The following is a 23,625-nucleotide window of genomic DNA, read 5'->3' as shown; positions in this document are numbered from 1 at the left end:
ATTTAATTCCATTTTGTTCTTAATAAAATCAATAATATGAAAGATTATTAAACCATCCGTTGTACATAACATTACGGATGCAATATTTTCGGAATTCGTCGAACACAAACATGAGCACTGCAAAAGGTATAGCCAAAAACCACCTTAAACAAATAACATATTATTAATAGTCAATACAGTTAGTCATAGATAAAATCATAATAATATGGTAGATAGAACTAATCATAAATATTATGTATAATTAAAAATATTTTTACGTTATAATCCTGCGTTAATTATTTTCATTATATTATTTGCGATGTTCCGAATAGTTTGCAGTCTGGCAGTTTGTTCTACTCAAATTACTATTAATTCTTTTTATGTGCAAAGAAATTTAGGTATCAATAAAAAAAATATATTGAAAATTAGACGTACAATATTCAAACGTCGATGAATAAATATTTAGTTAGTTCGTGATCACGGTAAGTAAAAAGTATTCGAAATGTTACAAATAATGTAAGTAATTACTGTAAAAAAACGCGATATCAAACTATAAAAATAGTTTTAATGATGTCACCGAAATAGGAAAATCTAAGAAAGCACTACATTAATCTACTTATGCTTTGCAGATTATATCACAGGATAACTTAAAGCAAAAGATAATGATTAAGGTCTTTATATTTTATCTAGATGAGTAAAAGAGTCAGCTTAGCTAAACTTAAATACAAGAGGTCCTACCATCTCACTCGTATTGGATATGTTTGAAAAAAATTGCTCAACCCAGGAATATAGCACAATAAACATGCAAGAATAAGTTCAAAGACCAGTCCCGTATTTAAAATTCTGTTCCTCATTCCTGAAAACAAAAAGTGTTGAGTATAATTTTGTTAGGTACATTATTGTATTTTGCAGGCATCAATTCAATGACGCAGTTTTGCTTTTTAAATAAAATGGGCCAGGTCTCTCAAATATCATAAAATATGTTTTAACACTATACAGAAATACAGAATTTATAGGGCTGTTTGGTTTTTATAATGCTTTGAGGACTTAGATGCTCCAGTTATTTCGTATTTTACCTTTACATTACCTATTACCTCGGAAAAGCCGCTACTGCAAGAAATATTTTCAAGCAAGAGCTATTTTCACCCACAAAGCGCTGCTAGAAAAACCAGCGCAATATTTTTACCATGTAGGTACCATTCGGTTCTGGGACTCCCTTCTTTCCACAATGTTTCTTAAGAGCACGCGTCTTTGAAACAAGATTTGGAATCGTAAGTGGCGACCGACGGCTTGACTATACCCTTGGCATTAGTGATGTCCATGAGCGATATTGATCACTCATTACCAAATGGGCCGAATACTCGTCTACCTTCGTAAGCATAAATACGATAAATCATTATAACCCAGTTTATAGCCACAATATGAAAACTAACTAATGTTCACTTTGTATGTGGCTGCCGTTAGTCATGGACACCATCAATGATACGGGCACAACCAAATTCGTTGTTTACCAACAGTTTTTATAATTTTTTTTAATAATAAATGTTTTCGGCCGCTGGTTAGATAGTCTGTATTTCTACAAGAAGTATCAATACGAATTCTAGGGAATACTAACCAACTTGAAAAAACGAATTGAATCGTGTTTTGCATATTATTCCATTAGTCATTTGAGTTACAACTATCGCGACGAAATATGCTGCTTGGGCGGCTCGTTCCAGTTCTTTTCTTTCAGCATAAGTCCACTCTTGACCTAGAGAGTCTTCGAGATCATTTATAGCTACATTGTCCCATTTCTTTCGAATACCTTGAATCGAATTAACATTATGTAAATAAAGCGCAAAAGACCGAAACGTTAGACTTATTAGTATTACTAGATAATGACCGAGCAAAGTTAGGTATTTTTTTTGATAAAATGATGAAATATGAATAATATTTTTCGATCTTAACGACAGAATAATAAAAAATATGAATTGGTTATTTAAAGAAAAAATCAAAATTATCGATAAAGTTGATTATTGAAAACACGAATAAAACACACAACATTTTCTGAAAATAAATCGTGGCTAGATCGATTTATCGCCCCCGAAATCTCCTGTATTCTAAATTTTATGAAAATCGTTGGAGCCGTTTCCGAGATTCAGATTATATATATATTTATATACAAGAATTGCTCGTTTAAAGATATAAGGTTAATACCGATCAATGCAGCCGGATAAAATCCGTGCTCAGCCATTACTATGAAGTAAGCGTACATGCCGGCAGCGAATTCCATAAGTCCCAAATGACCGTACGCCTGCCTCAACATTCTCGCTGAGACCAGCCTCTCGGACTTACGAGGAACCCGAGCCATTACATCAGATTCTGCGGATTCGTAAGCTAAAGATACAGCTGGCCACATATCAGTCCCTAAATCAACGCATATTATTGTCATTACTCCTGAAAAGTAAATATTATTGTCACTACATAGTATAAAACAAAGTCGCTTTCTCTGTCCCTATATCTGTCTGTCCCTATATATGCTTAAATCTTTAAAAATACGCAACGGATTTTGATGCGGGTTTTTTTAATAGATAGAGTGATTGAAGAGGAAGGTATATATTTATAATAACATTCATTAAATAGTGGAGAAATCAATAATAAATTAGTTTCGGAAGCGAAGCGAGGGCGGGTCACTAGTATAATATAATTTAAATAACAAACCAAAGAAGTTTCACGTAATAAATATTAAACTAACCCAATGGCAGTGGTATTGAAAATAAAATAAACATCAGAACGGGAAGTATTTCGGGCGCATTTGAAATTAGTATGTAGCAAACGGATTTTTTCAGATTGTCAAATATTTTTCTTCCCTCTTCTATTCCAGTAACGATAGTAGCAAAGTTGTCGTCCATTAAAACAATGTCGGCTGTCTGCTTAGAAACCTAAAATTTATGTTTATTAATAAAAGGTTGAAGATGTGGTCAATGACGATTAAATATTACAACGAAAGTCTAATGAACCTTTAGTCCCTATGACGTGCTAAATACAGTATTTATTTAATTATTTCAAAAGTTTTTTTAATCTGGTTGCTTTTTAAGAAAATTATTGATAAAGCCGCAATCACCTATTAAATAAAACCACAATGATGAAATGTTTAGTTCTTACATTTAAATATGAGGTTAGACGGTCTCTAAGCTACAAGAGCTAGGGTTGGAAGTTTTGTGTTATCCACCGTACTCACCAAACCATCGAAACCTCATGCCGACTGCCTTCTATTTATTCTAAAGTTTGGATAATTCCTTAGCAAGGAAATAATTTAATACCAGAAAGACAGCACAAATTGCCTTTGAAGGTGACTCCAAACTTCTTCAAGAGGGGCATTAAAAATTACGATTGTGCTGGCAGAAATGCATTGAAACCATGGGTGCAATTTCGATTAATAGAAAAAAAATATAAAAAAAATAACTTTTTTATTGCTCTTGTAGGTAGACGAGCACGCGGCCCATTTGATAGTGAGTGTTTACCGTCGCTCGAGGACGTCAGCAAAGCCAGGGGCAGAGTCAAGCCGTTGCCTACCGTAAAAGTGTATACTAAACGACAACTTCATAGGTTCAAAGACCTATTATGTAAAAACCTACCTACATATTAATGATACTATTACATCTTACCGTGCTGCCTGTTAAAATAATTATAAATGCGATTGTAGATATACTTGTGATCCGGTAAGGCCCATAGAAATGCCAATGTCGGCTTTCCTCAGGGCAGGCGCATCGTTGACTCCGTCACCAGTCACCGCCACCACATCACCTCTGCTCTGACAGGCTTCAACTATCTGAAGTTTTTGGGTCGGGGAAGTTCTGGCAAAAACTGCGTATGAAACGAAAAATATTACATTTTCCCAATAAATCCTCAGGTATAATTGTATGAATCTTCAATTATAAGTCAAACTGGTTATTATTTTACGCATGCATTCATTGTACAATAAGATTTCCCCAGTATGAGTAGGCCAAAATATCAGGAATGAATTTTCTTGGCTAGTGTGAACAAACGCTACGAGTTACGCTCGATTGGTGAGAATTGCTGTTTAAAATCTTGAGAATGCTGTCAATGATAAGATTTCTTGTCATTGTGCGCTAAGCTGTTAACGAGACTTGTATGAAGCGCTCTCGGAAGATATAGACGGATAGATATAAAAGAATCTTACAATTCTCATAGATCTAAATCATTTGTAAACCAGCTGCTAATTAAAGTTGTTCTTAATCTATATCTATACTAATATAGACATCTACAGTGGTTTTTACGGATGTTCCGTTATAACTACTGAACCATGCATCCGATTGACTCGAAACTTGGTATTCATGTAGAAAATACATGTACCTAATGGATAGGCTAATATTTATATGAGTGTTGGACTCCATAATAATAATGACAATAAATAATAATGTCAATTTCAATGCCCAGCGAAGCGGGCGAGTACCTACGGCTAGTTTTTTATAATTGTATACGTCGCGTGAAAAAAAAAAAAATCTAAGAACTTAGGTCATATTTATTCTAACCAATTTCATAATATTTTTCTAGAGTCCAGTTCAGTACATCTGAACTCATATCTCGCAGTTCAGTGCCTGTGATAATATAACAGTTTTCTGATGTAGCGATGCCGACTTCATGAGCAATTGCTCGGGCCGTGGCGGGGTGATCGCCAGTTACCATCATCACTCGGACACCAGCTTCGCGTACACGACGTATTGCATTACCAACCTAGTTACATTCATAATGAGTATCTAAGCGAAAATCTGGTACTTGTAAAAAACGTTCTCGTCGAACCCGTCGCTTGCGACGAAGGGCTCGACGAGTAAATTAGCCCTCAGACACAGCCCACTGAGTTTCTCACCGGATCTTCTCACTGGGTCGCGTTTCCGATCCGGTGGTAGATTCCGCGAAGCACGACTCTTGCTAGGGTTCGCGTTAGCAACCTCATCAGGTTTGAGCTCCGTGAGCTCACCTACTAGTTAAGCCGACGCTGATATAGCTTCTCAAGGCTATGAGCTTAGGTAGGAAAAAAAAGAGTAAAAAACAATTTAAACAATATTAATTGTGTTGATGAGCAGTCTCGACTATCTTCTTCTCGTCGTTTGCATTTTTACACTCTTTTAATCGTGTTCACTTTTAGCACTGCTTAATGCTGTCCAAGATTTTTAACGTAATTTTGTTGAAAGGTTTAGCTATTATTGAACGGAAGAAGGCCGAATCTTGAATAAATATATAAAATGAAAACTACTTCAAACTTGCCTCTTGTCTAGGAGGATCCATAAGTCCTAAAAGTCCTAAAAATCGTAGTTTGTCCAGTGGAAAATTAATATTATCTATGTCAAATTCAAAGTCAATTGGAAATTCTTTCGTATTCAATGTTAAATCAGCAAATGCTAACACCCTCTCACCTACAAACCGTTATATAAATTGTAGGAAGAAAAGGAACGATTATATGTTAAATTATCTGTCAGTGCTTTTTATTGTTACCGCTGTTGGCCAGTTTTTCAGTAGCTAATTCTACCACTTTCATCATTTCCTTTGTTAATGGGGTATTTCCTGTTTTTAGGGCGATGGTAGCACATCGATTGGCTATATATTCAGGTGCTCCTTTCATTAGTACTACAAATTTTGAATCATATTTGTTAAGACATACGCTCGCCTGAAACAATACATCTAAAATTACTAACCAGAATCCTAACTTTCATGAAGTTGTACAATGCCTATTGTCTTACTTGGTACTTATTTGCAGAATTAAAAGGTATTTCTGCGACTTTAGGAAAATTATCACGAATGGTCATTGGATCGTCGTGCTCCATCAAAAAATTTAAAATAGCTTTTTCTGAGGCATCGCCGCTTATATTACCATCACTTTGAATGCTAGCGGTACTACAGAGAGCTCCACATATCGTCAAACTCTGGAAAACTAAGAGTATAAAATATAATACATTTAAAATGAATTAATGAATTATATTATTATGAATGTTTCAAAATGTAAGTCGTAGATTATTTTTTTAAATACCTTTATTATTTTTTTCGGAATCTGAAATGCAAAGTGTTTGAACATTAGCGGTTAGTAAAATGCTGTTTAAGTCGGTATTGTTTTAATTTTTTACCTACCTATCTTGGACACATTGTATGTTTGGTTCCACATCCAAATGTGATGTACACACATCTTGTTCTGAGTTAAAGTACCAGTTTTATCCGAGCAAATGGTAGTGCATGCTCCTAAAGCCTCTACCGCATCTAAGTTCTTAACAAGACATTGCTTCTTCACCATTAGCTGAGCCGTTAACGTTAGCGAAGCTGTTACTGTAGGTTGTAAGCCTAAATATGCAAATGAATGGCTGATTTGTTGATATAATCCCTCATCTTAATTTTTTTCCAATTACCAATAGTCTTACCTTCAGGAATATTCGCAACAATGATACCGATCACAAAAATTATTGTCTGCATGAAAGGATATCCTATTATTAAAGATGCAATGGCTAAAAAAAATCCAAGACAAAGAGCCCATAAAGACATACAACGCATAAAACTTTTGAGCTCCCGAGCTAGTGGAGATAAAGCAGGTTTTAGTCGAGCTGCTAGGCCAGCCACTCTACCCAAGGCTGTCAAGTCTCCACAGCATAACACGACTCCTGTGAAGCATTGAGTTTGAAATAAATCGCTTAATACAAACATTTAAAAAAAAAACTTAACGGCTTTAATAAATTGAAATCAAAATTAGTCATGTTTAAACAATAATGTAAGAATTAAGTAACAAACGATAACAATAAAAACAAAACATTTCAGTATAGCGCACCCTTGTGCTTAGTGCGAATTTTTTAACGTACTCGATAGCGTAAAAGTTAGCTCATATTTGTATGGAATGCATAGACCTATATAGTAGGGACACGACATATTGTTCTATACGTACGATTGCTTATATAAATGGCACCCATTTTGAAGGCACACACATAAACATATATCTATCTCGTTCTTACTCAGCACTTTAACTCGCAGGAAAACAATATAACAGTATTTCAGTGCGTACATAAAATGAAACATGAATACACGTAAATGTCTCCGTCTCCGTCTAATGAGGCCGAAAATCCGCCATGTTTAGCGCGCCAAATGTCATTGTCACGTCAGTTCGGCCGTCTGTTTTGGGTTGTACATTATTTATTGACTTTGATATCGATTTAATATGATTGCTTATATAAAATTTCTAATTTTATCATGCTTAAAACATACAAAAATAATAATTAAAACATATTTTATAGGATCTCAAGAAGGTCGATGCCCCAAAACTATTATCTATATATATTTAAATTCATTATGGAGCCCTCATCCGAAACATAAATTATACACTGAATATATTTGAATCCGAAATATCGGACACCGTTTTTCGGTCGGAATCTATTCATCATGACACTAATCATAAATACCTCTTTAAAATATGTCATCAAAACATATTTAGACATTCTGTTTAGATATTTCGGGAAAACGGCTACCGACAAAATCTCTTCGGAACTATTTAAATAAAATAGTTTTATTCCGCAGTGAGTAAAACACTATTGTAAATTCGTTAAATATTTATTAATTAAGTGATTTTAGAGAGGAAGTCACAAGGAATGACGTTTGTAATTTCATTAACGAATAAATGTTCTGTAGGTGTTTTTTTTTATCAGGCGGTCTCTTGATAAGTTGAAAATTTGCGTGCGGTGCGGTAGTGCGGTGCACCTTCCTTGAGGTGCGCTGCGGTAGTGTGTTACGGACTTTAGGTCAGCAAAACAATTAAAATAGATTGTAATAGTCTAAGAAAAACACGTACTCAAAATACGATAACATTCAGCATGCTAGAAATGGGCTGATGGCACTGTACTATGCCATATTTTTATGTTTTGCGGCAAACGACAACTTTATAAAATCAGTGTAGCAAATTTAAAAAATCGTCATATCGTTTACTTGGAAAATTTGAAGCACGAACTCGTCTTAGATTTCATATAATATCTAAATCACATCATCTTTGCACATAACAATATACTTACTTCCTATTAAAGTATAAATTCTACAAATACATTAATACTCAACAATATTTAAAATAAAATAAGCCAAGAACGTTTATCGATAAAACCTACTAACATTAAAATCTTCTGGGCAGCACTAAAGCCGCCATGTTTTGTGGCCAGATGACGTCACAGTGGCACGATTTTTTTGTTGACGTTTCATTTCCATAGGTTTCCTACTTCAGTGATGGAATGGTCATTCCGATAGAGGCACCCGTCACGTGCGGACGTGCTCATCGTCCACTCGATCGCCCGGTCTTTGTTCGCCCGGCTTTTGTTAGCCCGGCCATTGTTCGCGCGGCCTGTGTTCGTGATACATCTGCCGACCAAGTGTGTTTCCTGGAAGCTTTTATTTGTTTTGTTTTAGTTATTTTTGTGTTCGTGGAACATTTGCCGACAAAGTGTTTTCCTGCAAGTATTTATTTGTTTTGCTTCTTTTTGTAATTTCTGTTTTGTTGTGCTTTTTCTTTGTCCTGTAGTAATCGCGCCGCATTGCCACCTGTGTTCAATAGAACCGCTCAGGTCCGAGAAGTTGGGGCCTCGCCGCAAGGCGAGTGTTTTCAAGACCCGGGGCCGCCCCACCTGGGTACTCAGCGATCATGGACGCTGTATTCGTGGAATTCCTCCGACTTCGTCACCCACAGCTCGCCTCAGAGTTTCTGGCTTTCAAGGCCAATCACACTGCGAGCTCTCTCGAAGACTCCGCCGTGCTCGCTGCTCCTGCGTCGCCTGTACCTGCGTGCAAAGCGTCTACATCGAGCACCGCAGCCTCCGTCGTGCCTGCCGTTCCCGCGTCGCCTATACTGGCGAGTAAAACTACTGCGTCGTCCGCCGTGGCCACCGTTCCAGCAGCGCGATCATCCGCGGCCTCCGTCGCGCCCTCCAAAACTCCTGCTTGTAGGTCACCTGCGCCCGCCTCCTCGTCCTCCGACTCTGACTCGGAGATGGAGGTCGACCTCGCCCCCGCCTCATCGACGGATGGATTCACCCTGGTACAAAAGGGTAAGAAGCGTGCCGCGGAGTCTCGAGCTCTCGCGGCCGCTAAAATTAGCAAAGCCGCGAACGCGTCGCGCCCCCGCCCTCAGACTCCCGTTGCGCCTCCAGCCCGTGCCACTCCGTCGCCGCGACCGGTGGCGCAATCTAAAACTCAGACCCCTCCCCCGGTTATCCTTCAAGAGAAGGCAGCTTGGGACCGAGTTTCCCTGGCCCTTAAGGCCAAAAATATTAATTTTGCCAGCGCCCGTAATCTCGCCAACGGGATTCAAATAAAAGTAACGACACCCGACGACCATAGGGCCCTCTCAAGTTACCTCCGAAAGGAGCGTATAAGTTTCCACACTTATACGCTCCAGGAGGAGCGCGAACTCCGCGTTGTCATACGTGGAATCCCGAAGGAGCTAGATGCCGATCTCGTCAAGGCAGATCTGATAGAACAAGGCCTACCAGTAAATTCCGTGCACCGCATGCACACCGGCCGCGGTAGGGAGCCATACAATATGGTTTTAGTCGCCCTCCAGCCTACCCCCGAGGGTAAGCAAATTTTTAACATTCGGACTGTCTGTAGGCTCTCCGGTATTGCCGTCGAAGTCCCCCATAAAAAAGGCACTCCTAGTCAGTGCCATAACTGCCAACTGTACGGGCACTCTTCCCGTAACTGTCACGCGCGCCCCCGATGTGTTAAGTGTTTGGGCGATCACGCCACGGCCCTCTGCGCTCGCGACCAAAAAACCGCGACGGAACCGCCTAGCTGTGTCCTGTGCCGAACACAAGGTCACCCCGCGAACTACCGTGGATGCCCCCGAGCTCCAAAAATAAATCGCCGCGTCGCCCGTCAAAACCGCCTCCGAGCTTCCGGCCCAGACATCAAAGCCACGGTACCCTCTGTGCCGAAGGCTAAGCCTGCTTTCGTGCCGGCGTCGGTGCCCAGCGTCTCGGCTTGGGCTAAACCGTTGCCGTACACGAACACGGCTACAACTCTCTCCCCCGCGACTCGTCCCACCCCCGCGATACGTCCCTCCCCCGCGACCTGCCCTCCGACCGCGTCCGAAAATCTCGCTCTAGCGATCGACTTTTTCCAGTCGATCAACTTTGAGCGTGTTAACGCTTTGGGTGACGCCATTCGCGCCGCCTCCACTGCACAACATTTCATCGCCGTTGTGCAAGAATACGCTGACGTATACGCGTCGTTAAATACGTACGTCCTCCCCTCACTCCGCCGGTAATCAATGGCGTACATTAGTAGAATAAAACCCTTATCCGTAACAATAGGATTTTTTAACGCTTACGGTCTCGCAAATCAACGTGATCAGGTTTGTGATTTTTTGCGTGACCATCAAATTGACATTTTCTTAGTGCAGGAGACCCTACTTAAGCCCGCGCGCCGTGACCCTAAAATCGCGAACTATAACATGGTCAGGAACGACAGGCTCTCTGCCCGTGGTGGTGGTACCGTTATTTACTATAGAAGAGCCCTGCATTGCGTCCCGCTCGATCCTCCCGCGCTCGCTAATATCGAAGCATCAGTGTGCCGAATCTCACTGACGGGACACGCGCCGATCGTTATCGCGTCCGTTTATCTTCCACCGGATAAGATCGTTCTAAGCAGTGATATTGAGGCGCTGCTCGGTATGGGGAGCTCTGTCATTCTGGCGGGCGACCTAAATTGTAAACACATCAGGTGGAACTCACACACCACAACTCCGAATGGCAGGCGGCTTGACGCGTTAGTCGATGATCTCGCTTTCGATATCGTCGCTCCGTTAACCCCGACTCACTACCCGCTAAATATCGCGCATCGCCCGGATATACTCGACATAGCGTTATTAAAAAACGTAACTCTGCGCTTACACTCGATCGAAGTAGTTTCAGAGTTAGATTCAGACCACCGTCCCGTCGTCATGAAGCTCGGTCGCGCTCCCGATTCCGTTCCCGTCACGAGGACTGTGGTGGATTGGCACACGCTGGGCATCAGCCTGGCTGAATCTGATCCACCATCGCTCCCGTTTAACCCGGACTCTACCCCGTCTCCTCAGGATACCGCTGAAGCCATAGACATCTTAACATCACACATCACCTCGACATTAGATAGGTCATCGAAACAAGTTGTAGCGGAGGACTTCCTTCACCGCTTCAAATTGTCCGACGATATTAGGGAACTCCTTAGAGCTAAGAACGCCTCGATACGCGCCTACGACAGGTATCCTACCGCGGAAAATCGTATTCGAATGCGTGCCCTACAACGCGACGTAAAGTCTCGCATCGCCGAAGTCCGAGATGCCAGATGGTCTGATTTCTTAGAAGGACTCGCGCCCTCCCAAAGGTCTTACTACCGCTTAGCTCGTACTCTCAAATCGGATACGGTAGTAACTATGCCCCCCCTTGTAGGCCCCTCAGGCCGACTCGCGGCCTTTGATGATGACGAAAAAGCAGAGCTGCTGGCCGATACATTGCAAACCCAGTGCACGCCCAGCACTCAATCCGTGGACCCTGTTCATGTAGAATTTGTAGACAGTGAGGTAGAACGCAGAGCCTCCTTGCCACCCTCGGATGCGTTACCACCCGTCACCCCGATGGAAGTTAAAGACTTGATCAAAGACCTACGTCCTCGCAAGGCTCCCGGTTCCGACGGTATATCTAACCGCGTTATTAAACTTCTACCCGTCCAACTCATCGTGATGTTGGCATCTATTTTCAATGCCGCTATGGCGAACTGTATCTTTCCCGCGGTGTGGAAAGAAGCGGACGTTATCGGCATACATAAACCCGGTAAACCAAAAAATCATCCGACGAGCTACCGCCCGATTAGCCTCCTCATGTCTCTAGGCAAACTGTATGAGCGTCTGCTCTACAAGCGCCTCAGAGATTTCGTCTCATCCAAGGGCATTCTCATCGATGAACAATTCGGATTCCGTACAAATCACTCATGCGTTCAACAGGTGCACCGCCTCACGGAGCACATTCTTGTGGGGCTTAATCGACCAAAACCGTTATACACGGGAGCTCTCTTCTTCGACGTTGCAAAAGCGTTCGACAAAGTCTGGCACAATGGTTTGATTTTCAAACTATTCAACATGGGCGTGCCGGATAGTCTCGTGCTCATCATACGGGACTTCTTGTCGAACCGCTCTTTTCGATATCGAGTCGAGGGAACCCGCTCCTCCCCACGACCTCTCACAGCTGGAGTCCCGCAAGGCTCTGTCCTCTCACCCCTCCTATTTAGCTTATTCGTCAACGATATTCCCCGGTCGCCGCCGACCCATTTAGCTTTATTCGCCGACGACACGACTGTTTACTATTCTAGTAGAAATAAGTCCCTAATCGCGAAGAAGCTTCAGAGCGCAGCCCTAGCCCTAGGACAGTGGTTCCGAAAATGGCGCATAGACATCAACCCAGCGAAAAGTACTGCGGTGCTATTTCAGAGGGGAAGCTCCACACGGATTTCCTCCCGGATTAGGAGGAGGAATCTCACACCCCCGATTACTCTCTTTAGACAACCCATACCCTGGGCCAGGAACGTCAAGTACCTGGGCGTTACCCTGGATGCATCGATGACATTCCGCCCGCATATAAAATCAGTCCGTGACCGTGCCGCGTTTATTCTCGGTAGACTCTACCCCATGATCTGTAAGCGGAGTAAAATGTCCCTTCGGAACAAGGTGACACTTTACAAAACTTGCATAAGGCCCGTCATGACTTACGCGAGTGTGGTGTTCGCTCACGCGGCCCGCACACACATAGACACCCTCCAATCCCTACAATCCCGCTTTTGCAGGTTAGCTGTCGGCGCTCCGTGGTTCGTGAGGAACGTTGACCTACACGACGACCTGGGCCTCGAATCAATTCGGAAATACATGAAGTCAGCGTCGGAACGATACTTCGATAAGGCTATGCGTCATGATAATCGCCTTATCGTTGCCGCCGCTGACTACTCTCCGAATCCTGATCATGCAGGAGCCAGTCACCGTCGACGCCCTAGACACGTCCTTACGGATCCATCAGATCCAATAACCTTTGCATTAGATGCCTTCAGCTCTAATACTAGGGGCAGGCTTAGGGACCCCGGTAACCGTACTCGTCGAACTCGACAAAGAGGTCGACGTGCAACCTAACCCATGCATCAGCCCGCTGAGTTTCTCGCCGGATCTTCTCAGCGGGTCGCGATTCCGATCCGGTAGTAGATTCATTCGCGAAACAATTGCTCTTGAGTTGTTAGGTCTCCTTCGGAGGCGCTCGGGCAGTTGTTAGCAAATCCCACCCCTCTTGGCTGAGCCTTTGCTCGCCCACCTGTCCTGGTGAAACTGGAAAGGCCTTCGGGCCACCAGTAAACTTTCAATCATAAAAAAAAAAAAAAAAAAAAAAAAAAAAAAAATGATGGAATGGGATCGTTTGCGTAAGTTTGCCGCTAGGGACGCTTCCTTTACCTTTACGCTATCGAGAACGTTAAAAAACTCGCACTAAGCACGCCTATCTCGTATAGAAATACCTAACATAGCCCATTCCGTGGCCTTTTGCGTGACTTCCATTTTGGTCATAATAACTAAGTTTTGTTTAATTTTTATCTTGTTAAATATAAATAAAATTAAATAATTATAATTTTGTCTAATTAGCATTAGATAAGGAAATTTTAATTTATCTTTAAGCTATTTTAAAAAATATAGAAATCCATAAAATAGAATTCAAAATTAAAAGTTATTATCTACTTGTGGTTCTAGAAATTTTACAAAATAATAGTTTGTTGTATGAAATTTACCTAAAGCCCAACCTTCGACACATTGTGTTGAAAAAAAAGCCACATTTGGGGATTCAAGAATATTTGAAGTTCCTTCAACGTTTGCTCGAAGGACTGCAATGCTTTCTCCAGTCAATGACGAATTATCGACCTTTATTTTTATTGAAATTATAATTTAATGAAATTGTATACTTTTATTACAAAACTTTGAATGAGATTGTGAATAAAGGGTGCAGACAGACATTAGGTAGGTACATTGCATATTTGTTTGATTACAGTATCATAGGAAACATTGTTAGTAATCGTAAAGTCAAATAGTTTAATAATACTATATAGTTACATTTTAACCACTACGATACACATCATAAATAAACAGTATACATTCCAAAAAATGAAATCGATGAGTCTTAAAGTTTAAAATATTATTGAGGTACTTCACGAAACATACTTTGAAACCCTTGCTTTCTATAATTCGTATGTCTGCAGGTACGATATCTCCAGCTTTAACCTCCACGATATCACCTTTAACCAAATTGCGTACTGGTGTTTCTGAATCCATTACACCATCACGTACGCAATTAGCATATACTGGTATCATGCTATTGAATGTCTTCATAATCTACAATAAAAATTAACAAGTTTTGTCGTACTTATAAATAATGTAACTTTTAATGTTTAATGTAAATTATGTTTATTTGCACATAGAAAGCATCATAAAGTGTGGTGGTTTGTTTTATCTTCACGATTTGATGATCCCAAGTCTTACTACCTTCTTTAGTAAAGTTAGAATATTTTTTATTTGTAAATTATCAGTAAAATTAGTTGTTTTCGTTTCCGGGAATGGTTCCTACATGTTCAATGTACAATGTTTAAATTGTACATCGGAAGTCAAAGTGGATCAACGCAACACAGAGTAGGTATCCTCGATACAAACGAAAAGTAATAAGTTTTTATCTGCCGATGTCGAATTCGGGAAAAGTTTCATCATAAATTATTAATTAATCCTTGTATTTATATAAAAAGCAAAAATCCAATATTACAATATGACAAATGTTTCTGGTGCATTCGAAATGTAAACACCAGTTTGCTACTTTTATTACGACACTTTTGTTATTACAAAAGAATCATTAAATACTTTTTCTAGATTGGAAATATTTATAGTTACCTTGGAACTTTTATAATTCTGGTAAAAACTGAATAGTCCGCAAATAACATCAACAGCAATTAACACACATCCCAAGTATAAATTATCATAAGACGGATTTATTTTGTTTGTCATTTCGATCAAATAAGCAATCAGACACAGAAGTGCACCAATCCATATTAAAATTGAAAAACCTAAAGAAAGTATATATTAGAAGCTTCCAAACTTAGAAGTTTATACCTACTGATTAATAGTACATATTTATCCTCATTACCTATAGCAAAAATTATGGATAAGCTCTTTTGGACTATAGTAAAAGCACCTTATTCGTGGGTTATATTTCAGTAAATATGCTGTGAATACAGAAATTGTGAACATGGAAAAGCGCGTTTACAAAGGAAATTCGTTTGGATACCTACAACTTGAAATTCATTTTGTAAATGTGTATGTACCGATTAGATCTGCGAATAAAGAAAGCCGCGAATATAGGAATTGGGTCGCACTGAATTCGCGTATAATAAAAACGCGCATTCGCGTTTTCATTGAGGAGGGAAGGAATCATCAAGGAAGCCCGAATAAGGAGATTTTACTGTACTCACCACCATCTCCACAGCTGCCACACTTTACTGGTAATACCCAAGTAATTTTGTTATTAGTATCGACGGGCCAACGAGAATGTGACACCCTTGTGGTGTTGTATCCACCCATTAATTTTCTAACTAACTCTCATTGCGATTACAATGTTGAATATTGTTGGTAGGACATGGTTGTTGCTGCCCCGCGGATTTAGTTCTACCATAATCGTTTCGCAGAGTAGAACTTCCGAGTCGGTATGTAAAAAGTGTCCCAGGGTTGGTGTATAGCTTATGATATTCATGGATTTTGCTGACAGATTAACGTGAAGTTAACCATGGATTTCGCATGGCCATTTAGAATTTAAAAAAATCATTGTAATCTTAGCCCAGAAGCCATGTTGGGGGGTTGCCATAATCGCCACGCTTGGCATGCGGGTTGGCGATCGCAGTATGCTGTTATGATACTCCGAGAACGCTGCTGCCCATTTTTTGGTTAATCCCTTAGTCACCTCTTACGACACCCACGGGAGGAAAAGAGGAGGTGTTATTCTTTTTGGGGCCGACACCACACGGTCCAGAAGTAAATAATACTAAATATTACTTACTGTGCATAACACTTAATTCAGAAGAAGTTCGTTTTTGAGCATGGTGACTATGGAATACCTAGACTATATAAATATATGTAATTGTAATGAGCAGTTACCAGTACACATCGATTTAAACAATACTAATGTCCAGCCATATTGTGTAGCTGGCGTGAGTGTGTTATAGCCATAATATTCCAACAGCTCCTGAGCTTTGTATCTAGTTAATCCTTTGACAGGATCCGTACCCAATTGATCGAATAAAATATCTGTAAACATTAAAATTACCCTAGATATCCTAAAAAAATTCAATTCTTCGCTCTCTTTCACACAATGAATCCCATCAATTGGCGCATGACCTCGTGATACTTATGGTCACTAAATATCATAGAAATTGAGAATGCTGTTATTTACGTAGGTAGCTTGAGTGAAAACACAACTGCTACACAATATTTGGTTACTTATCTATGTATATAATATCCCATGTTTGACCATAAGTGTAAAACTTAATAAAACTTCTCACCCAAGGGTACAAGATGTGTGTCAGTTTTAATTTCTTTTTTGAGAAGATTCAATCGTGTGCTACTCAAATCTTTGGACCGCAGTCGCTTATTTTTTTCTGGTCGAAAAAGATCTGTAATAGAAGCTATACTGGAACTCCTGGAAGTCATTTTTGATGATTGAGATTTCAGTAGATATTTTGAATATTTCGTGACGTAATATTAAAGTCGCGTAGGCCTCTTTTGAGTTCCAGAGTCAAATTAAATATTAATAGCGTGTTTTGTGCATGCTTCAATGTTTTCTCAATGATTCAGTTTTGTTTTTGTAAGAATAGAGACAAACTATATATAAGAACTTGTATTTGCTAAACATATTAGGACTTAAACGTGTAAAAGAACAAGAAAGCGACCCCGTTTCTACGCAGGGAGTGCAAGGCTGTCGGTCATTAAATAACAAAATGTATAGCTGAGAAACAGCAATATTTTCCCCCAATAGTGGTCTAAATAATAATAATTGTCTCTGATGGTCTTAACGATCGATTGTATCGAGCGAACCGAGATGTGATTAAGTCCAAAATATTTTTCAAATTTTTTTAGATAGGTAATCTAATAAATGTATAAAATAAATATACTAAACTCGTATTCACGACCTTTTTTTATAACATAGACCACTTTGAGACATTATAATATAAACTCATTCATAAACTATAAAATTTTAAAGCGTTAATTTAAAATTCGAAAATTAGACATGAGATCGAAATCTTAATTGTATTGTATACAATACAACAACAAAATGTATTGTATACAATTGAGATTGTCCCAACTATGTAATTTAACCGGAACGCATGACTACTTTACAGCAGAAACAGGCCGGGTGAAAATGAGAGCAAATAATACACCCAACGACGCAAATGATAATTTTTGGCGCTTTAATTTTTATACCTCCGTGCGTCGTGTTCCTTAGTGCTAAGGGTCGTGATCTTTACGGAGCACTTTTGTTAGGACTATGTTCCTCCATTCCTTCCCGTACTCCGCGCAGTGGATTGCGACGTTGATGCTGGAGTCCAAATTCGTCTTAATCTGATTGGACCAGCGCATCGGACTACGCCCCCTAGACCTCTCCACTTTGCGGGTAATGAGTATTCTTTCGAGATTATCACCCTTTTTCCTCGCAACGTGACCGAAAAACTCGAAAATCCTACGTAGTCAAGTGGTGGAGAGTTGTGGAGACGCCTAGTCCTTCCAGATTGATGTGTTTGTCCGATGCGCCGTCCATGGAATCCGTAGCATTTTCCTCTAGCACCACATCTCAAACGCGTCGACCCGACTTCAATCGGCTTCTTTAGAGTCCATGTCTCCACCCCCTATAAGAAGATAGAAAATACAAGACTTGTTCGATCCGGTAGTAGATTCATTCGCGAAGCAGCTTCTCTTGAGTTGTTAGGTCTTCCTTGGAGGTGTTCGGGTAGCTGTTAGCAAATCTCGCCCTTCTGGCTGAACCCTTGCTCGCCCACCTGTCCTTGTGTAATTGGAAAAGTCTCCGAGTCACCAGTAAACATAAAGATCGTAAAAAAAACAAGACTTATTACAAGTTTGCTTGGTTTTTATGGAGATTTTTCTATCGGGCCAAATGCAATCAAGCTGAGACATGGCATTTTTTGTTATTCCGATACGTCTTCGTATCTCAGGCTCGCACGATCCAGTATTAGATTCGATTCCAGTAATCATGGAGCCCAGGTATGTAAATCTTTCCGTTGTTTCAATATGCAGTGACCCAGTGTGCTCCAGTTTCTTCATGCGATCTATTACCATCACTTTTGTTTTGGATCACTTAACGGTAAGGCCAAGTTCGAGACTAATTTTTTCAAGTTTGCTCACGAGAGCAGCCATCTCGCTTTCATTAGCTGCGAGAAGAGTGGTGTCGTCATCGTATTGGAGGTTGGTCAATTTTACCCTACCAATGGTAACTCCACTATTCCAGCCTTCACAAGTCCGTCTCATTCGTCATTAATTTTTATAACATAATGCTTTTATATTCTTTTATCATGAAAGTTATTCGTAAACCTTTTAAATCAGTTAAGGATGTATTTTATTCGAAACGTTGGTAACTACTTGTGGGACTTAACCACTGACTGAAAATGAAGGTGTAAATAACATTAAAAATCTCGAATTTCTTTACTTAAAACGTATTGAGCCCACCCTAATACTATGTACTGGGTGGATGGCTATTATGTCCTGCCTATTTCTGCCAAAGCATTTCTTACGGGGTGGGATAGGCCTTATACCTACCAATAGGAACTTGTTTCATTGCGGTTGGCAGCGTTCACTTTATAAATATATCTATACTAATAATATAAAGCAGAAGAGTTTCTTTGTTTGGTTGAACGTACTAATTACAACTGACACATTTCAGTGTTTGATATCCCATTTATTGAGGAATGCTATAGGCTATATAACATCACACTAAGACCAATACAAGGGGAGTACTATTATAGAATGTTTCAAAATCGGGGTTTTTTTCCTTTTGAGAACTTCCGCTGTGTGCGCTGCGGAAATGGTTTTTTCGCTAAAATAATGTGTGACAGAATTGTTCCCCTTTTAAAGCTCTAAAAAAAAGTTCGCGACAGCATAATAATATGTCTATATTTTGTGGTTGGCTCACTATAACCTTTTTTATGCTAACCAAATTTGTTCTGAAATTACAATTCATGACAAGTAATTCATTTAAAAGAAATTGCCCTTTACATCATTTAATTTTAATGAGTATTTTAGAAGATATCGCAGTTTTAAAATAACATCACAGCAAAATTATGATCAAGCGCGTAATAATGATGTACAAGTCGTCGTGGCCTAAAGGATAAGACGTCCGGTGCATTCGTGTTGAGCGATGCACCGGTGTTCGAATCTCAGGCGGGTACCAATTTTTCTAATGAAATACGTACTTGACAAATGTTCACGATTGATTTCCACGGTGAAGGAACAACATCGTGTAATAAAAATCAAACCCGCAAAATTATAATTTGCGTAATTACTGATGGTAGGACCTCTTGTGAGTCCGCACGGGTACGAACCACCACCCTGCCTATTTCTACCGTGAAGCAGCAATGCGTTTCGATTTGAAGAGTGGGGCATCCGTTGTAACTATACTGAGACCTTAAAACTCATATCTCAAGGTGGGTGGCGGCATTTACGTTGTGGATGTCTATGGGCTCCGGTAACCACTTAACACCAGGTGTGAGCTCGTCCACCCATTTATGCAATAAAAATAAATAAAAAACCAAGGTGCTGGCCCGACGGTACGCGGCCGTGGGTTTTGATATTTGAAAAATTGCAGAAAGAGTATAAATAAACAATAGCCTAAAAAAATTTCTTTATTTACAATATAAAATAACTATAACAATTGTTTATAATATGAAGATAAGTTCACAGCCCAACTGATAATCAGGTGGTTACGAGAGCTAGGTTACCATACAAGATTACCATTCCATGAATTTAAAGACAAGCAAGATCAGAACAATATATTTTACCAATTATGGCAATTGCTGATTAAAATTGTGTGAAAATTATCATTAACTTTTGTTTATGGTAAACTAAAGTTCTAAAAGGATTGAACAATCTAAAAAGATAACCTCTTTTATTTATATATATAATTTAATTAAATTCATCATTTTAAGATTGAAATAGGTACTGAACCTACAGCTATCCTTAATGTCCTGTACTAACATTGATTTAGTACTGAAATGGCCTAATTAGCAAATAATGTAATGAACCTATGGAAGCTATATTTTTCATATTGTAAACATAATTAAAATAAGTTTGAATAAGGTACCCAAAACATTAACAAAACAAAATCCTACTGTGCTCTCATGATATAACCAATAGGACACAGGCTACTCATATCAAGTTTCACAGAAGTATGTACCTACTTTATAAGCTTATTATTTATCATCCTGTTATTCATAGATGAAAATAAAGTGGTTTGATTTAATTTAATGCTAAATAATTTCCTTACAAATCTCAAGATATCAATTTGGTGTCCATACTGTTATAGCTTACTATGTATGTAGTTCATGGCAGCTACAATTAATAAAAGGCTTACCCTTGATATTAATTTTTCTAATTTTAGAAAATGTTGATTATAAAATCTAACCATCTACCACCATACCATACCATACCACATGCCTTTATCACATAATACTATGAACTGTATTTAATATTGCACTGCACCATGTAAACCTGTTTTTAACTAAATACAATAACAATTGTAATCTTATATTCAGTTTAACTTATTTTCTGTGTTCACAGTTTACTTTTCTTGTTAAATACTTCTAAAAAATATTCATTTCCTTTGTTCCATATCTTATTTAGTTCTTCTATTTCTTTAGCATTTGCTGATAAAAGATCATTATGATAAGAATTTCTCAGTAATTTCTTGGTTATAGTTAGTGAATGTTGGGGAGTTTTTGATACTTCAACTATTTTATCCCAAACTTTGCTTTGTAGCTCTTCAGTTTTATAAACGTAATTGATAAATCCACAATCCAATGCTTCTTTGGCAGACATCTTATGATTATAAAGTAACATTTCTGCAGCCTAGAAAAAAAAGATTGGTATTGTTTTTATTGTGTGTATTTGTTGTTTGTTTGGTTGTACATTATTTAGCAGATTTTGGTCTAAATGGCTTAATGGATTTTTGTGAGATTGATCTTATAATAGGATAAAGTGCTTAATAAAAAACACAAAACAAGTTAAAGAAAAAATATTCTGTTTTGATCAATAGTTAGTGGCTGGAAATAATAGTCCTGCATACTTATGCCATGAAAACGTAGAATTTAAGGATAAGGTAGGGTAAATTTTACTCCATTACAATATAGATTTAAATTTTATAGCTCATGGTGGAGTAGCTTATTTATCAGAATACAAAACATTATTAGACAAACCTTCCTTTCACCAATTAGTCTTGGAAAAGTAAATGTGGAGCATCCTTCAGCTACAATTCCCAATTTTGTGAATGGTGTATAGAAATATGACTGAAAAATCAAACAAACATCGAATTTAGTGTCTGGTATATTATTGTCCTGTCTGAAGTTTTAAATAATATGTGTAATTTTTTTTAATGATATAACTTATTTTTTTAATATTTTATAGATTGTGGTATAGGTAAGTAAAAGTTCCAATTTAACTTAAAAACTTTTTAAAATTCATGTTACACCTTTTTTAGTCTCTATTGATAAAGGTTCAAAATCGACTTTCACATCAACAATGCCAGATTACGGCCAAGTTGCTGTTTGTGGTATATAAAATTGACTCGGAAAGAAGAAAAGCAGTTTTTCTGTAAACACATTACTTTAAAGTGGAGCTTGCTAATAGATAGCAGGCAATCCTTTACATAATTAATTTTCTAATTAGCATATTAAATATAAAACTTACATTCTCTGAGGCGAACACTAAATCACAAAGTGCTAATGTTGTGGCAGCAATACCAATTGCAGGTCCATTTACAACGGCTATAAGTATCTTTGGAAATTTAATAAATGCTGTAATATATTCCTTCAGTATGTTTGAGATGTTGTATTTTGGGGTTTCAAGAGCTGTTGTGAAGTCATTGCCACTACTATAATAATCACCCGCACCTGTTAAGACTATCATTGATATATTTTCATCGTGTGCAGCGGAATCGAATATTTCCTTAACTTTAACATACATATGAACGTCTATTGCGTTTTTCTTAGCAGGTTTGTTGTACTTCACAATCTTTATCGTCCCCAGATAAGATTCAGTAATAGTTTCTGAATTTGCCATTTATGCTGGTGCTTTTGTAATCAGTAGGAATGATAGTACCGTATTGATAGTGTATAATACTGTATAATTTATGGGAATGATATTTTTTTTTTTAAGAGATTTTATGACCTGGTAACTAAGACCTTTAAGTCATGTCTTATTTTACTTTATTTTCTTAATTTTATGAAAAATGATAATATGGAGTGAAATGAAATTAAGATGATTAATTTGAGACATTAATCAACTGGGATGAAATTTAATGAAATGAGATTATTTGGGATGAAATATAATCGCAGTAAAATGGTGGTCATTTACTGAGATTTTTTCAGTGGACTTTTTGGAGGATCCCGAGAAGTTACGTCCAGCAGCTTTATTTCATTTTCCCACATTTATGCACTTTCACAGATATTAAACAGTTAATAAACCACCATTATTACACATTTAAATCTGAAGAAACACTAAATAGACAAAATAAAACAAATCACACAACTTCACTCCTCGCGCTCCCGCCAAAAAGTCTACGGGAATGATAATGCAATCAGTGTGACCAGATTTTATTTGACGAATCTACTGCCTGTGGAGGTTAAAATCTGAATTCTACCAAAAGATAACGAAAAATACTTAAAATCTATTAATATATTTTTTTTTCGCTGTCGTGTTACAACGTAAAAACATCAATGTTTCCATGATCAAACAATAAAATAATTAAAATAACAAAAAAACTATTAATCAAACCACTGCTTTTTTTAAATTAAATTCTAAATAAAAATATAATAAAAAAATAAAAAAAATAAAATAAAACTTAGTTAAAATTTTCCGTCTTTATGTTGGGTAAAATTTTCATAAAGTTTCATAAAGGTGTAAAAAAAGTGTGTTGTTTTGAATCCACTAACTCGATAATACTTCTGTCAGGATCAAATCTGCGCGTCGTGGCTACGATGCTCGGCAGCGAGGCGTAACCTATTCTAACCAGCGCCGTCTAAGCGGGCTTCGGATGGCCTGCCGACCGAGAATAAGTTTTTAGCTTCTACAGGTGGTGTGACATATTTAACTTGCGGTCCAACCTTTCAGCTCGATCGAAGGAGAATTTGAAAATGATTCCAACTGATCTGGAGACGCAACACATCAATATCCTGTAATAGTCTTCTTTTTTTTTGCTTACAAATTTTTCTACATTGGTCATAAATTTTTTTTGCATGGCCCAGTACATTTTTACAGTAGATTTTTCACCAACTACTTCTTTAAATGCATTTTTTACGCTCATAGGCGCGTCGCAA

General features: G+C 38.4%; 2 protein-coding genes across 2 annotated transcripts; both read right to left on the bottom strand.

Moving 5' to 3' along the window:
* Positions 1-6: 6 nt before the first annotated feature.
* LOC114243712 (sodium/potassium-transporting ATPase subunit alpha) lies at positions 7-17,038 on the bottom strand. The gene is made up of 18 exons (XM_028175304.2): positions 16,591-17,038; positions 16,187-16,336; positions 14,930-15,102; positions 14,213-14,383; positions 13,786-13,915; positions 6,390-6,626; positions 6,106-6,312; positions 6,008-6,028; positions 5,721-5,911; positions 5,476-5,647; positions 5,248-5,396; positions 4,515-4,716; positions 3,671-3,825; positions 2,714-2,900; positions 2,176-2,415; positions 1,595-1,783; positions 718-835; positions 7-143 (listed from the first exon to the last, which is right to left on the bottom strand). The coding sequence occupies exons 1-18, from the start codon at positions 16,736-16,738 to the stop codon at positions 29-31; spliced, it is 2,955 nt and encodes a 984-aa protein (XP_028031105.2). The 5' UTR covers positions 16,739-17,038; the 3' UTR covers positions 7-28.
* Positions 17,039-19,922: 2,884 nt separating this feature from the next.
* Dci (Dodecenoyl-CoA delta-isomerase) lies at positions 19,923-22,867 on the bottom strand. The gene is made up of 3 exons (XM_028175322.2): positions 21,998-22,867; positions 21,508-21,597; positions 19,923-21,160 (listed from the first exon to the last, which is right to left on the bottom strand). The coding sequence occupies exons 1-3, from the start codon at positions 22,367-22,369 to the stop codon at positions 20,867-20,869; spliced, it is 756 nt and encodes a 251-aa protein (XP_028031123.2). The 5' UTR covers positions 22,370-22,867; the 3' UTR covers positions 19,923-20,866.
* Positions 22,868-23,625: the final 758 nt, after the last annotated feature.

This window comes from Bombyx mandarina, chromosome 11 (assembly GCF_030267445.1).
Source record: "Bombyx mandarina strain Sakado chromosome 11, ASM3026744v2".
Taxonomy (NCBI): Eukaryota; Metazoa; Arthropoda; class Insecta; order Lepidoptera; family Bombycidae; genus Bombyx; species Bombyx mandarina.
This window is presented reverse-complemented; position numbering and strand designations above follow the sequence as displayed.